We start from the raw sequence: 16,777 nt of genomic DNA, 5'->3' as shown, positions 1-16,777 counted from the left end.
TTCTCTGCTTCACAATTAATCACACTGCGCATGCTTCACAGCCGAGCCCCGCCTCATCGTTATTGCTGGTTGCTTGGAGGACCAGTCACTCAGGACCGGTCCTCCGGACCCGCCCGCTATTGGTCCGGCGCTGCCGTCAATCATTGCTCGGGCATTGTGAGGTGTCAGGTGAGAGGTCAGTATCGGGGGGCGGGGTTGACAACTTCTTTAGAGCCGAATTTGAAACAATTACCATTCTCCACTCTCACTATCCGCCGCTTCCGGCTTCTCTCCACAAACAACCTCACAGAGACCATGGGGGGGAGAGACACTGACCCAGTGACAATGTCACTGCATCAATCATCCGGAGAGACAGGAAAATGTTCTGGGGACATGGACTCCAATCCATTAAATTAATAAAATCTGGAATTTAAAGTTAGTGTCAGTGATGGTGACTGAGGCTCCACTGAGAAAATCTCCAATGTCACTGGATTAGGTCAAAAAGGAAGAAAGTAGGAAACTAGTTAGTTTAAAGCCTGTTGTTGGGAAACTGTTGGAATCCATTATTGAGGAAGTAGTAACTGGACATTGTGGAAAGTCAAACCGCAATCCATCAGAGTCGGTGTGGTTTTGCGATGGGTAAATCGTGTTTGACTCAATTGTTGAAGTTCTTGGAAGATGTAACAAGCCAAATGGATAATGGGGGTCCTGTAGGTATATTTGGATTTCCAGAATACATTTGATGAAGGTAAGATCCCAGTGGGTTGAGAGGTAATATATTAGCTTGGATAGAGGATTGGCTAACCAACAGACAGCAGAGAGTGGGGATTATATTATATTAAATTTATTGACACATGTACTGAGGTACAATGAAAAGAATTGTTTGGCGTACAGTTCCATACATTGGATTGGGTTTGTTTATTGTCACGTGTACCGAGGTACAGTTAAAAGTATTTTTCTGAGAGCAGCTCAACAGATCATTAAGTACATGAAAATAAACTAAACTAAAAGAAAATACATAATAGGGCAACACAGGGTACACAATGTAACTACATGGACACCGGCATCGGGTGAAGCTTACAAGGGTATGGTGTTAATCAGGTCAGTCCATAAGAAGCTTGTTTAGGAGTCTAGAAACAACGGGGAAGAAGCTGTTTTTGAGTCTGTTCGTGCATGTTCTCTGACTTTTGTATCTTCTGCCCGATGGAAGAAGTTGGAAGAGTGAGTAAGCCAGGTGGGCGGGATCTTTGATTATGCTGCCCGCTTTCCCCAGGCAGCGGGAGGTGCAGATGGAGTTGATGGATGGGAGGCAGGTTTGTGTGATGGACTGAGCTGTGTTCACAACTCTGATGTTTCTTGTGGTCTTGGGCCGAGCAGTTGCCATACCAGGCTGTGATGCAGCCAGATAGGATGCTTTCTATGGTACATCTGTAAAAGTTGGTGAGAGTTAATGTGGACATGCTGAATTTCCTTCGATTCCTGAGGAAGTATAGGTGTTGTGCTTTCCTGGTGGTAGGGCCGACGTGGGTGGACCAGGACAGATTTTTGGTGATGTGTACCTCGAGGAATTTGAAGCTGCTAACCATCTCCACCTCAGCAGCATTGATGCTGACAGGGGTGTGTGTACGATACTTTACTTCCTGAGGTCAATGACCAGCTCTTTAGTTTTGCTGACATTGAGGGAGAGATTGCTGTTGTACCATCACTCCACTAGGTTCTCTATGTCCCTCCTGTAGATCATAGAATCATAGAAGTTACAGTGCAGAAGGAGGCCATTCGGCCCATCAAGTCTGCACCGGCTCTTGGAAATAGCACCCTACCTAAGCCCATACCTCCACCCCATCCCTACCCGTCCACCTAGGAATTGTCTGTTCTGTGTTTCTATCCTGTACTGACAGTGATGAATTTTGTAAATTGTTTTTACAGATGAGGAAGAATTTCAGATGAAATCTCAAAAGTTACGTCTCGATCTGACAGAGTCACGCGATTCCTTGGAACCTGAATATCATCGGCCTTTGAAACTAGGAGAAATGCTTGCCTGAACTGTCAGCTAAAGATTTCAACCATCAGTGTGACTGGAAAAGCACCGAGACCCACACAACACACACCCGAGTGTGAGAGTTCCAGTGAACTGACTGTGGAAAGAGCTTTAACCAGTTACACAGCCTGAAAAAACATCACACCATTCACAGTGGAAGAGACGCTATTATTCTGAACTGATTGTGGAACCTGGACAGGCAGGAGGGGACCCAAAACATGGAAAAACCGTGGAAATGTGGGGACTGTGGGAAGGGATTCGGAGCCCCATCGCACCTGGAGATTCATCGACGCAGTCACACTGGGGAGAAGCCGTTCACCTGCTTTCTGTGTGGGAAAGGATTCACACAGTTATCCACCCTGCGGAGACATCAGCGAGTTCACACTGGGGAGAGGCCGTTCACCTGCTCTCAGTGTGGGAAGGGATTCAGTCATTCATACACCCTGTGGACACATCAGCGAGTTCACACTGGGGAGAGGCCGTTCACCTGCTCTCAGTGTGGGAAGGGATTCAGTGATTCATCCACCCTGCGGAGACATCAGCGAGTTCACACTGGGGAGAGGCCATTCACCTGCTCTCAGTGTGGGAAGGCATTCAGTGATTCATCCACCCTGCAGACGCACCAGCAAGTTCACATTGGGGAGAGGCCATTCACCTCCACCCTGCGGACACACCAGCGAGTTCACAGTGGGGAGAGGCCATTCACCTGCTCTCACTGTGGGAAGGGCTTCACTCGGTTATCCATCCTGCGGACACACCAGCGAGTTCACAGTGGGGAGAGGCCATTCACCTGCTCTCAGTGTGGGAAGGGCTTCACTCGGTTGTCCATCCTGCAGACACACCAGCGAGTTCACACTGGGGAGAGACCATTCATCTGCTCTCAGTGTGGGAAGGGATTTATTCAATTGTCCACCCTACAGCGACACCAGCGAGTTCACACTGGGGAGAGGCCATTCACCTGCTCTCAATGTGGGAAGGGATTCACTCGGTTATCCATCCTGCGGACACACCAGCGAGTTCACACTGGGGAGAGGCCGTCCACCTCTCAATGTGAGACGGGATTGCATGTTTCATCGGACTTGCAGTGACACCAACAATTTCACAGTCGATTACAGGAGTTGGATTCTGCTGTTATTGTTTCTGCTCTACATCCAGGACTGCATTTTGTTCATTCTGACAGGTAGTCAGTGGGGATGGTCAGAGGGTTTCTTTCTGCTGGACTGGCAGGTCTCATCATTTTGCCTCCAGTGGGCTGATGCTCTTTGAGCCTTGTTGCTAATACCTGGCTTCAAATTGCACGGTGATCACAGAGTGAAAGGGTGTTTGGAAGTGTGAGGATATTTAGTTTCCATTTGGACCCCCCCCCCCCCCCCCCCCCCAACCAAAAGCATGGCAATTATTACATATTTATCAGGGGGTCGGTTAGCTCAGTTGGCAGGATGACTGGTTCGTGATGCAGAGCAAGGCCAACAGAGTGGATTCGACTCCTGTACTGGCTGCGTTTATTCATGAAGGCCCTGCCTTCTCTCAACCAGGCCCCTCACCTGAGGTGTGCTGACCCTCGGGTTAAATCACCACCAGTCAGCTCTCTCTCTGTCAAAGGTGAGAGCAGCCTATGGTCCTCTGGGATTTTTGCAACTTTATTTCACATATATACAACAAATATAGATTCCTTTTAAGGAATAAAAATCCAACAGGAAAAGTGATGCAACCTTGGCTGACAAGAAAAGTTAAAGATCCCATTCGATCAATGGAAGAGGCTCAAAACCATGGTCAAAATAGTAGTAAACCTGAGGATTGGGAACTTGTTTTAGAATTCAGCAAAGGGGGACCAAGAAACAGATAAAGAGAAATCGAATATGAGAGCAAACTGGGGAGAAAAGCGACTGGAAAAGCTTCTCGAGGTATGTGGAAAGGAAAAGATTGTCAAAGACAAATATGTGTCCATTCCAGGAAGAGACAGGAGAGTTCATAATAGGGAGGAAGGAAATGGTAGAGAAACTAAGCAATGCGTGTCTTCACGGAGAAGAAGCAAAAATTTCCCCAAAACACAAGCGAACCAAGGGATTTGTGAGCACGAGGAACAGTGAGAGATGAGAATTCGTGAAAAGTGGTACTGGAGAAATTAATGGGGTTGAAAGTGAATAAATCCCCAAAAGCTGATGATCTACATCCCAGAGTGTTGAACGAGGTGGCTGTAGAGATCTCTATTCCTCATTCTAAACTCTCCTGACTATCTGGAATGACAAACGTTTCCTTTTTACGTACCTATAGACACTTCTGCAGTCCATTTGTGTGTATTTTGCTCCTTCACATTCGTATTCTATTCTCCCTCGATTTCTCCCACCCTATGTTCTGTCTCCTTTGTAATAATAATAATAATCTTTATTGTCACAAGTAGGCTTTCATTAACATTGCAATGAAGATACTGTGAAAGGCCCCTAGTCACCACATTCCAGCGCCTGTTCCGGTACACAGACGGAGAATTCAGAATGTCCAAATCACCTAACAGCATAACTTGTGGGAGGAAACTCATGCAGACACGGAGAGAACGTGCAGACTCCACACACTGACCCAAACTGGAAATCGAACCCGTGACCCTGGAGCAGTGAAGCAACAGTGCTAACCACTGTGCTACCGTGCTGCCCACAATGTGCTTGTTAGGTGAATTGGACATACTGAATTCACCCTCTGGGTACCCAAACAGTATGGCGACTAGGAGATTTTCACAGTAACTTCATTGCAGTGTTAATGTCAGCCGACTTGTGACAATAAAGATTATCATTAGTATTATAAATGGGAAAAGTTTTATGTGTAGGTTAAAGTAGCTTCTATTTTGCTTGTTGCATTAAAAGTCATAAAACTTGAAGTCCCGTTGTGTTATTCTTTAATTTGTTGACTGGGAACTCGATTTTTTTTTCTCAAGACGTTTCTGGCCTTTATGGAGGTTCTAATCCACAAATTCTGACTTCCCATTTGAGCCTCGGGCACCTTTCTGTTTCTATTGCTTCTGTCAATGACAGCCCGGTGATGGAGCTGGGGGCTGAATTTAGCTGAGAATAAAGAGGCCTGCTCACTAATAGAGACAGGAAGGTGCTGGAGACCTGACTGGGAAATGGATCTCCAACTAAGCAGGGGTGGAGGGTTACCGGGGGCTGATGTTGCTGCGACCCCCAGGGTTCAGTGCCCCTGGGTCCAAAGCGGGGAGTCACAGGAACAGGGTACAGAGGAGCCGCAGGGAAAACATTTGGGACCAGAACATTGTGAACATCCTGTTACTCTGGTTGTCTGTGATCCTCAAGTCATTTTCTGTTAGTTTTTTAACCATGTTCTGTTTCGTCAATAAATGTTTAACCAGAAAGTATTTTAATTTGCAGGACTTTTCCTGATTAAATAATTTCACTTTCGGGAAAGTGGGTGAGACGGGTTGACAAGCTCTTTAACAGAAAGTGAGTCCATCTAAGGTAAATGGCAAAGGAGCCAGAGGGGTAGAGGAGATTTGATTTTTCTTTTGACAGTGTTTGAAAATGAAAATGAGGCTCAGGGAATCAAACATGATGAACTATTTTTCAAGGTTCTTTAGGAAGTAACAAGGGATGTCAATAAAGGAAAACCTGTAGATGTGCTTTGTCTGGATTTCCAGAAGATATTTGCCATGGTTATTACACAAAATAAGAGCTCATGGTGTGGGGGCAAAATATCAGCATGGATAGAGAATTGGTTAGCTAACAGGAAGCAGCCAGTAGGAATAAATGGGTCATTTCTGGGTTGGTAAAATTTGACAAGCGGAATGTCACCTGATGGGATTGAATGTATGACTCATTCAGGTAGAGAAGTAATTTGTGAAGTGGATTTAAGGAATCTGCAAAGGACTACAAATAGAGGTGTAGGGTGGCATGTGGCACAGTGGTTAGCTCTAGGACTCGTCCTAGTCCTCGTCCAGGATGCTCGAAAGGTAAACTTGCAGGTTGAGTCCGTAATTAAGAAAGCAAATGCAATGCTGTCATTTATCTCAAGAGGCTTGGAATATAAAAGCAGGGATGTACTTCTGAAGCTGTGTAAAGCACTAGTTAGGCCCCATTTAGAATACTTTGAGCAATTTTGGGCCCCACACCTCAGGAAGGACATACTGGCACTGGAGTGGGTCCAGCGGAGATTCACACAGATGATCCCAGGAATGGTAGGCCTAACATACGATGAACGTCTGAGGATCCTGGGATTATATTCATTGGAGTTTAGGAGGTTGAGGGGAGATCTAATAGAAACTTACAAGATAATGAATGGCTTAGATAGGGTGGACGTAGGGAAGTTGTTTCCATTAGCAGGAGGACTAGGACCCGGGGGCACGGCCTTAGAATAAAAGGGAGTCACTTTAGAACAGAGATGAGGAGAAATTTCTTCAGCCAGAGAGTGGTGGGTCTGTGGAATTCATTGCCACAGAGGGCGGTGGAGGCCAGGGCGTTGAGTGTCTTTAAGACAGAAGTTGATAAATTCTTGATTTCTAGAGGAATTAAGGGCTATGGAGAGAGAGCGGGCAAATGGAGTTGAAATCAGCCATGATTGAATGGTGGAGTGGACTCGATGGGCCGAATGGCCTTTCTTCCGCTCCTATGTTTTGGGTCTTATTTGAAATGAATTCCAGGAGCTCTGATCAATCCGATATTCATTATCAGGAAACGTGTTTGCAGTCAGGAAGCAGGTGAATATCCTCTCTCCACTTTGTAATTGACAAGTTTACAGTTGTGATGATGATCAAATCCTTTTACACAGACACACACACACAGACACAAACCCTCTGTGCAGTGTGAGCACACTGAGGAGTTAGAAGTTTAAATGACTGAGTGAATCCCTTCCCACACACTGAGAAGGTGAACAGTCTCAGCCCAGTGTGAACTCGCTGATGTGTCCACAGATTGGATGAATGAATCAATCTCACGTCAAATCACTGCCCAGCCTTTCCCCAGTCTGAACAAGTTGGTGATTCGTCAGGTCAGTTGAAACATTTCCACACATGGAGAAAGTGAATGACTGCCCATCAGGAGACTGTGTGGTTGAGTGAATTCCTACACGCACACAGAGCAGGTATTCAGCCTTTCCTCGGTACTTGTATCTCAGAAAGGTGCATGTCCAACAGACTCTCTCCCCTCACTCAGAGCATCAGACAGCTCTTCCCCGGTGTGAGTGCGCTGGTGTGTGAGCAGGTGGGATGACTGAGTGAATCCCTTCCCACACTGAGTGTGAAATTGCTGGTGTGTGAGCAGGTAGGATGAGGTCGTAAATCCTTTCCCACACTCAGAGCAGGTGAATGGCTTCTCCCCAGTGTGAACCCGCTGGTGTACAGTGAGTTCAGATGATTGCCTGAACCCAGTCCCACAGTCGGGTCTCTCGTCAGTGTGAACAAGTTGATGGGACGTCAGTTCCTCAGAACTTTTATAGCACTTCCCACAGTCTGGACATTTAAATGGTCTCTCCCCAGTGTGAACTCGCTGGTGTCTCAGCAGATTGGACGAATGAGCAAATCCCTTCCCACATTGAGAGCAGGTGAATGGCCTCTCCCCAGTGTGAATTCGCTGGTGGGTCTGCAGGTGGGATGAACAAGTGAATCTCTTCCCACACCAGGAGCAGCTGAACGGTCTCTCCCCAGTGTGAGTGCGCTGGTGTGTCAGCAGTTGTGATGAGGCACTGAATCCCTCCCGACATTCACTGCAGGTGAACAGCCTCTCCCCAGTGTGAATTTGCTGGTGTTCCAGAAGACTACATCTCTGAGTGAATCTCTTCCCACAGTCAGAGCAGGTGAATGGCCTCTCCCCAGTGTGAATGCACTGGTGTGTCAGCAGGTTGGATGAGGTAATGAATCCTTTCCCACATTCAGAGTAGGTGAACGGCCTCTCTCTGGCGTGACTGCAATGATGATCAGATCAATGAGCGTCAGATCAGATGATCGCCTGAACCCAGTCCCACAGTCAGAGAACCTGTACAGTGTCATGTCAGTGTGACCACGTTGATGGGACATCAGTGCCCCAGAACCTCTACAGTGCTTCCCGCAGTCTGGGTATTTAAAAGGTCTCTCATGAGGTTGAACTCGCTGGTGTCTCAGCGAGTTGGTTGAGTGAGCTAATCCCTTCCCACACTCGGAGCAGCTGAACGGTCTCTTCCCAGTGTGGACTCATTGGTGTCAATAGGTGGGATGAGGGAGTGAATGCCTTCCCACACTCAGAGCAAGTGAACAATCTCTCCCCTGTGTGAGTGCCACTATGAATTTCCACTTCAATGGGTAATTGTATCCCTTCCACAGTCCGCACGTTTCTACGTTCTCTCTCTGCTGTAACTGTGTTTCTCTCGTGAGGACAGATGATCGGCTGAAATCTCCTCACCACACAGAACTTGTGCACAGTTTCCACTGTGAACGGTGTTTTTTCCCTTCCATGTTCAAACTCCGACAGTATGTGGATAATGATGAAACTTTCACCCATTCCTTTGTTCCCTGTGGACTGAACTGTTCTAATGCAGTCCCGGCTGGTCTCCCACATTAAACCTCCCGATGAACCCGAGATCTTTATTGCTTAATTACACCAAGTTTCATTCATGCTCACAGACCTACAAAGGGTCCCAGTTAAGAAGCAGAGACATTTAAAAATACTCCATGCTCTTGTTCTCCCCTCACCCCTTCCACTCTCTGTAATCTCCTCCATGCCCTTCACTATCTCTCTGTAATCTCCCCCATGCTCTGGTCTCTCTCTCTGTAATCTCCTCCATGGTCTTTTTTCTCTCTGTAGTCTCCTCCATGCTCTTATCTCTCCCAGTCTCTGCAATCTCCTCCAGCCTCACAATCTCCAAGGTCTCTGCACTCCTTTCATTCTGGCTTGCTGACCATTCCTGATTCTAATCACTCCAGGTTCGGTATCCATGCCTCGAGCTAAGGACACAAACTCTGGAATTTCCTCCCCAAACCTCTTGACTTCCCTATCTTCCTGCCCTCCTTTAAGATACTCGTTAAATCCTACCTCTGACCATCTGCCCTGCCCTCTTATCTCCTTACATGACTCTGTGAAATATTGCTTTTTAACCCACCTATGGAGCACCTCAGAATGGTCCATTACATGAAGGGTGCGATATAAACAGTGTTATTGATTTGGACATGTATCACTGTTCATTCATCATCACTGGGTGAATAACCTGTAACTTCAACATTGTGGGAGCACCTTCACCACACAGACTGCAGTGGTTCAAGAAGGTCAAACATCATCTTCTCCACAGGTAACTGGGGATGGGGAATATTTGCTGCTGGTCTTGTTGGTGAAAGTCTGAGGAAGGAGCAGCGCTCCTTCACCTCCAGAGTTCACCTGAGGAAGGAGCAGCGCTCCGAAAGCTAGTGACATCGAAACAAACCTGTTGGACTTTAACCTGGTGTTGTAAGACTTCGTACTGTGCTCACCCCAGTCCAACGCCGGCATCTCCACATTGTTGGTGAAAGGACAGGGAAGTGGGAGGAGCTGATTGGCTCTGGCAGAGAGAGCCAACACAGACAGGACGGGCTGAATGGCCTCAGTCTGTATTGTAACCATTCAATGATTCACTGATAAAGAAGCAACGCTGGAGACCAGGGAACAACCTCTGGAACCAATGGCCAACCTGATACAAAGCGGCTCTTCATTGATCTGGGAGCTGCGGCCCCGCTCAGTGTAAACGGGGGGAGGGGGATCCATTCAGCTTATTCCCGGGGTTTCCGGAGCCTCTCCGTCCACCCGCTGGACCCTCCGCCCCGCCATCCCCCCCTTTACCCATTGTGGACCCGTCTGTCCATCACCCGCACTGCGCATGCTTCACTCACAGTGCAGCCACGCCCCTCATTCACTTCCATTGGCTGGAGGACCAGCCGCTCCTGTCCGGTCCTCCAGACCCGCCCGGTCTATTCCTATTGGTCTGGAGCCCCAACCAATCACTTCCGGGCATTGTGACGGTTCGGGCTGTGCCCGGCGCATGCACAGTTCAGGATGTCGCTGACGGTGCAAAGAGCGGGAAAGAAACAATCAAGCGACTTTCAGGATTGGAGCCGGTGGGTGGCCGGGGAGCGATAGAAGCTGCGGAGTGAGCCGGGAGGCTTCATAAATACCCTGTGGAGGCTTCAACTCCCGAGGAAAATGTTAACGGTCCCGTCTTAAACAGCATCAAACAGAGTGAGAGCTGAGCGGTGACAGGCCCGGGTTACCGGCCGCCATCTTTACAGAGGACAAGGAGCCGCAGGGCGCATGCGCTGCCAGCCTGGACCGGATGCCAACTCTCCCGGATTGACCGACTGGAGTCTCCAGCATTTTATTTTATTGATTTGAGGGGTCAGTGGCTGGGCCACCATTTATTGCCCATCCCTAATTTCCCTTGAACTGAGTGGCTTGCTCGGCCATCTCGGAGGGCATTTAAAGAGTCAACCACATTGCTGTGGTTTGGAATCGTGTCATCCTTACCTGGCCAGACCAGGTAAGGATGGCAGATTTTCTTTTCTGTTCATTCACGGGATGTGGGTGTCGCTGGCTGGGCCGGCATTCACTGCCCAGCACTAATTGCCCTTGAACTGAGGGCATCTCAGGGCATTTTAAGGGTCAACCAGCTGACTGTGGATCTGGAGTCACATGTAGGCCAGACCAGGTAAGGATAGAAGATTTCCTTCACTGAAGAACATGAGTGAACCAGATGGGTCTTTACAACAATCGGCAATGGTTTCATGGTCATCAGTAAACTTTCAATGAATTCAAATTTTACCTTCTGCCTTGGTGAGATTCATACCTGGGTGTCTGGAAAATCATTGGGACAGTCAAAAATATTTTTGTGACACTGGAACATGATTAGGACAGTAAAAATATTAATTTTGGGTCTCTGGAAAATCATTGGGACAGTAAAAAAGATTTTTAAACATTTCTCTTCAGCGGATATAAAAATATTGAAAATGGGATAAAGGTTGTTTGGCTGACAGGCAATCACTGTCCTTTTTAAAATAAATTTAGAGTGCCCAATTTTTTCCAATTAAGGGGCAATTTAGCGTGGCCAATCCACCTAACCTGCACATCTTTGGGTGGTGTGGGTGAAACCCACTCAGACACGGAGAGAATGTGCCAACTCCACACGATCAGTGACCCAGAGCCGGGATCGAACCTGGGACCTCGGCGCTGTGAGGCAGCAGTGCTAACCACTGTGCCACCATGTTGCCCTAGTCAAACACTGTCCTGTAAGATAATGAGTCCTTTTGCTTCCCAATTGGCCGAGGAAGGCAGTGTGTCACAAGGATGGATGTGTTGACCGATTAATGGCTGGAGAATGGGAGGATGATTAGAGAATGTTGAGAATTTCTTTTTTTTTCTTCTTTTCTTTAAAATTTAGAGTACCCAATTCATTTTTTCCAATTAAGGGGCAATTCAGCATGGCCAATCCACATCTTTTGGGTTGTGGGGGGCGAAACCCACGCAAACATGGGGAGAATGTGCAAACTCCACAGAGACTGACCCAGAGCCGGGATCGAACCTGGGACCTCGGCGCCGTGACTGGAAAAGCCCCGAGATTCACACACCCTGGTTCGACCAAATCTGGAGAACGGTGTTCAGTTCTGGGCAACAAACCTGAGGAAGGAGTTTGCACATTGTTTGCGTGGGTTTTGCCCCCACAACCCAAAGATGTGCAGGTTAGGTGGATTGACCACGCTAAATTGCCCCTTAATTGGCAAAAGTGAATTGGGTACTCTAAATTTATTTGAAAAAATTACAAAAGGCAAAAAATGTCAGTCATTATGGGCCGAGAAGGGCATTCGGTCCATTGAGTCCATGCTAGCTCTCTAATCGGCACAGTGGTTAGCACTGTTGCTTCACAGCGCCAGGGACCCGGGTTCGATTCCTGGCTTGGGTTACTATCTGTGCAGTCTGCACGTTCTCCCCGTGTCTGCGTGGGTTTCCTCCGGGTGCTCCGGTTTCCTCCCACAAGTCCCGAAAGACGTGCTTGTTAGCTGAATTGGACATTCTGAATTCTCCCTCCGTGTACCCGAACTGGCGCCGGAGTGTGGTGACTTGGGGATTTTCACAGTAACTTCATTGCAGTGTTAATGTAAGCCTACTTGTGACACTAATAAGGATTATTATTACCTGGAGCAATCCAGAGTCATTCTCCTGCTCTGTCTCTGTATCCTCACAGCTTTATTTCTCTCAGGGATCTATCCAATTTTTAAAAAAATCATTCATTGTGTCTATTTCCAAACTCTGTCATAGGCAGCAAGTTTAAGGTCATTGCCACTGGCTGTGTAAAAACATTCTTCCTCAGACCTCTTGGACCATTTACTTGCATAGATATGGAGCAATGTAGAAAATAGGAGCAGGAGGGGACCATTTGGCCCTTCTAGCCTGCTCCACCATTCATTACGATCAGAGCTGATTAGGCTCAATAGCCTAATCCCGCTTCCCCCCCATATCCTTTGATCCTCTTCACCCTAAGTGCTGTATCTAACTACTTCTTGAAAACATGCAATGCTTTGGCTTTAATTAGTTCTTGTGGCGACGAATTCCACAGGCTCGCCACTCTCAGGGTGAAGAAATTTCTCCTCATCTCTGTCCGAAATGGTCTACCCCGTGTCCTCAGACTGTGACCCCTATTTCTGGACACACCCATTATCGGGAACATCCTTCCTGAATCTACTCTGTCTCACCCAGTTTTTTTTTAAAACATAAATTTCGAGTGCACAATTCTTTTTTTGCAATTAAGGGGCAATTTTAGCGTGGCCAATCCACCTACCCTGCACATCTTTGGATTTGTGGGGGTGAGACCCACGCAAACACAGGGAGAATGTGCAAACTCCACACAGACAGTGACCCGGGGCCGGGATCGAACCTGGGACCACGGCACCGTGAGGCTGCAGGGCTAACCCACTGCACCACCGTGCTGCCCAATTTCTATCCTAAACTGATCGGTTTCTGTAAATTTACAGGATACTGGAAGTGGAGGTTTAACAGACGGGAAACTCAAACCAAACGTCACATCGCGATCTGACAGAGTCACTCGATTCATTAGAAACTGAATTTCAGCAGCATCTGGGTGTGGAAGGTGAAAGGTTTGTCTGTTCTGTCCGTGAGGGAAGATTTCAGGTCTCAGTGTGAGATTCACAAACCCTGGTTCGACCAAACCTGGAGAACTGTGTTCAGTTCTGGGCAACAAACCTGAGGAAGGAGTTTGCACATTGTTTGCATGGGTTTTGCCCCCACAGCCCAAAGATGTGCAGGTTAGGTGGATTGACCACGCTAAATTGCCACTTAATTGGAAAAAATTAATTGGGTACTCTATTTGAAAAAATTTTAAAAGACAAAAAATGTCAGAGTCATTATGGGCAGAGAAGGGCATTCGGTCCATTGAGTCCATGCTAGCTCTCTAATCTGCACAGTGGTTAGCACTGTTGCTTCACAGCACCAGGGACCCAGGTTTGATTCCTGGCTTGGGTCACTGTCTATGCGGATTGCACGTTGTCCCCGTGTCAGTGAGACCCATGCAAACACAGGGTGAATATGCAAACTCCACACAGACAGTGACCCGGGGCCGGGATCGAATCCGGGTCCTCGGCAACATGAGGCAGCAGTGCTAACCACTGCGCCACCCACTTTTTATAGGTTTCTATGAGATCCCCCCTCATTCTTCTGAACTCCAGCGAATACAATCCTAACCGATTCAACCTAATCTGCACATCTTTGAACTGTGGGGGGAAACCGGAGCACCCCGAGGAAACCCACACAGACACGAGGAGAAAATGCAAACCCAACACAGTCAGGGTCGGAACCTGGGTCCCTGGTGCTGTGAGGCAGCAGTGCTAAGCACTATGCCACCCCCTGTCTTGCAACCCTCAAGTGAAAAATAAATCTTTATCCCCATCTGAAATTGGTTACCCCTCACTTTGCAACAGTGACCCCCTTGTTCCAGATTCGCCCTCAAGAGGAAACATCCTCTCCACATCCACCCTGTCAAGACCCCTCAGGATCTCATATCATTCAATCCAGGTTTTACCCAAAACGTTAAATCTGTGTCTCGGCTGCATGTACGATCAGTGAATGGAAACAGCTTCTTTGCCCATCTGATCGAAACCTGGCATAATCTTGTGGACCTGAATCAAATCTCCCTTCAACCTCCTTTGCTGGAACCATTCTGGTAAATCTCCTCTGCACCTTCTCCAAGAACCTTCACATTCTTCCTGAAGAGTGGTGACCAGAGCTTTATAAAGATTCATAGAATAGAATTAGAACCGTAGAATTCCTACAGTGCAGAAGGAGGCCATTCGGCCCATCGGGTCTACACCTATTCTCTGAAAGGACACCCTGCCTCGGCCCACACCCCTACCCTGTCCCTGTAACCCCATAGCCCCACCTAACCTGCCCATCCCTGGACACTAAGGGGCAATTTATCAAGGCCAATCCACCTAACTTTCCCTTCTTTGGACTGTTGGAGGAAACCTGAGCACCGGGTGGAAACCCACGCAGACACTGGGAGAAAGTGCAAACTCCACACAGACAGTCGCCAAGGCCGGAATTGAACCCGGGACCCTGGCGCAGTGAGGCAGCAGTGCTAATCACCGTGCCACCAGAAGCATAGTTTCAGTATCAGTATTACTGTTTATGAAGCTCAAGATCGAATTTGCTTTGCCAACTACTCTCTCGATATGTCTTGTAGATATACAAAATCCCTCTTCACCTCTTTCTCTCTCCTCCCAGAGGCCAGTTGGGTTTTTATGACAATCCAGCACTTTTCATTGTCACTTTTTCCCAGAGCCGGCCCCACAAATGACCAGATTCATTCCGCTCAATTTCACAACCTGCCTTTGTGTTTTTGTGGGTTCTCTCTCACTCCCTATTTTCTGTTTTGAATCAGTTTCACAGGGTGTTCGAAGGGGAGGCTTCAAAGTCTGCAGAATCAAACTAAGCATCACATCAAGATCTGACAGAGTTCTCAATTTATCATATCCTGAATATCAGCGGATTTTGAGCATGGAAGGAAAAAGCATTGTTCACAGTGGGGAGAAACCGTACACATGTTGTGTGTGTGGACGAGGATTCACTCGATCATCAGGCCTCACAAGCCACAAATGCAGTCATACTGAGGAGAAACCGTGGAAATGTGCGGACTGTGGGAAAGGATTCACTTACCCATCCCTGCTGGAAACTCATCGACGCAGTCACACTGGAGAGAGACCATTCACCTGCTCCAAGTGTGGGAAGGGATTCACTCAATCATCTGCTCTGTCCACACACCAGCGAGTTCACACTGGGGAGAGACCATTCATGTGCTCAGAGTGCGGGAAGGGATTCATAATTCATCCCACCTGCAGACACACCAGCGAGTTCATACTGGGGAGAGGCCATTCATGTGCTCAGAGTGTGGGAAGGGATTCACTGACTCATCCGCCCTGCGGAATCATCATCGTGTTCACACCGGGGAGAGACAATTCAGCTGCTCCGAGTGTGGGAAGGGATTCACTCAGTCATCCGACCTGCGGAAACACCATCGTGTTCACACAGGGGAGAGGCCATTCACCTGCTCCAAGTGTGGGAAGGGATTCACTGAATCATCCAGCCTCATTGCACATCAGCGAATTCACACTGGGGAGAGGCCATTCACCTGCGCCAAGTGTGGCAAGGGATTCACTCAGTCATCCACTCTGTCCACACACCAGCGAATTCACACTGGGGAGAGACCATTTGCCTGTGCCAGGTGTGGCAAGGGATTCACTCAGTCATCTGCTCTGCAGAAGCACCAGCATATTCACACTGGGGAGAGACCATTCACCTGCTCAGAGCGTGGCAAAGGATTCACTCACTTATCCCTCCTGCTGAGTCATCAGCGAGTTCACACGAGGGAGAGACCATTCACCTGCTCCAAGTGTGGGAAGGGATTCACTCAGTCAACCAACCTGCTGAGTCACCAGCTAGTTCACACTGATGAGAGACCGTTTCAATGTCCAGACTGCAGGAAGTGCTATAAAAGTTCCAGGGATCTGATGTTCCATCAACGTGTTCATACTGACGAGAGACCGTTTCAATGTCCAGATTGTGGGAAGTGCTTTAAAAGTTCTGGGGAACTGATGAGCCATCAACGTGTTCACACTGGCGAGAGGCCGTTCAGGTGCTCTCACTGCGGGACTGGGTTCAAGCGATCATCTCACCTCACTATACATCAGCGAATTCACACTGGGGAGAGACCGTTCACCTGCTCCGAGTGTGGGAAGGGATTCACTCAGTCATCCGCTCTGCAGAAACACCAGCGAGTTCACACTGGGGAGAAGCCATTCACCTGCTCCAAGTGTGGCAAGGGATTCATTCAGTCATCCACTCTGTCCACACACCAGCGAATTCACACTGGGCAGAGACAATTCACCTACTCTGAGTGTGGGAAGGGATTCACTAAGTCATCCACCCTGCTGAGACAGCAACAAGACCACAAGTAACCATAGTCATTGGGTTTTGCTGTTCCTCACATTCCGGACTGAACCATGTTCATTTGGGTCTCTTTCTGCTGATAACAAACTCCAGCCCATTTACAGGGGCCAATATTCTGGCTAAAAGTCAAATAAATTAGATTTGTGTTAAATACTCAGTGTGTTGAAACTTTTAAATATCTCTGACACAAGTTAGTTCCTTTTGAAGTACTCTCGCTCTCCCGTCTCTTCCATCTCACCTCCAAAAAGAAGTGTGAGGAGCTTCTTTGTGACTGAGATTGAGTAAATCCGATCAGCTGCCTCTGCTGCTTCCC

At 47.9% G+C, this 16,777-nt stretch overlaps 3 protein-coding genes across 5 annotated transcripts in view; 1 reads left to right on the top strand and 2 right to left on the bottom strand.

Annotated features, from left to right (window-relative positions):
- The window catches only part of LOC140418371 (uncharacterized), a 294,193-nt gene that overhangs the window by 119,687 nt on the left and 157,729 nt on the right, over positions 1–16,777 (bottom strand). The gene's annotated exons all lie outside the window — the stretch shown is intronic.
- LOC140422608 (uncharacterized) lies at positions 7,129–9,821 on the bottom strand. The gene is made up of 2 exons (XM_072507615.1): positions 9,799–9,821; positions 7,129–7,918 (listed from the first exon to the last, which is right to left on the bottom strand). Exons 1-2 carry the CDS (start codon positions 9,819–9,821, stop codon positions 7,129–7,131), a joined length of 813 nt encoding a protein of 270 aa, XP_072363716.1.
- On the top strand, positions 10,016–16,617 carry LOC140418367 (uncharacterized). 3 transcript variants are annotated; one of them, XM_072501828.1, is made up of 3 exons: positions 10,016–10,660; positions 12,978–13,093; positions 14,900–16,617. In XM_072501828.1, the coding sequence occupies exon 3, from the start codon at positions 15,144–15,146 to the stop codon at positions 16,470–16,472; it is 1,329 nt and encodes a 442-aa protein (XP_072357929.1). In that variant the 5' UTR covers positions 10,016–10,660; positions 12,978–13,093; positions 14,900–15,143; the 3' UTR covers positions 16,473–16,617. The 3 variants fall into 3 exon arrangements, with proteins under 3 accessions (XP_072357929.1, XP_072357930.1, XP_072357928.1); XM_072501829.1 differs by having other exon boundaries at positions 12,978–13,100; XM_072501827.1 differs by lacking the exon at positions 12,978–13,093.

The sequence above is a fragment of the Scyliorhinus torazame genome, chromosome 5, assembly GCF_047496885.1.
Source record: "Scyliorhinus torazame isolate Kashiwa2021f chromosome 5, sScyTor2.1, whole genome shotgun sequence".
Classification (NCBI taxonomy): Eukaryota; Metazoa; Chordata; class Chondrichthyes; order Carcharhiniformes; family Scyliorhinidae; genus Scyliorhinus; species Scyliorhinus torazame.
The sequence above is the reverse complement of the archived record's forward strand: the minus strand, read 5'-3'. Positions and strand labels throughout refer to the sequence as shown.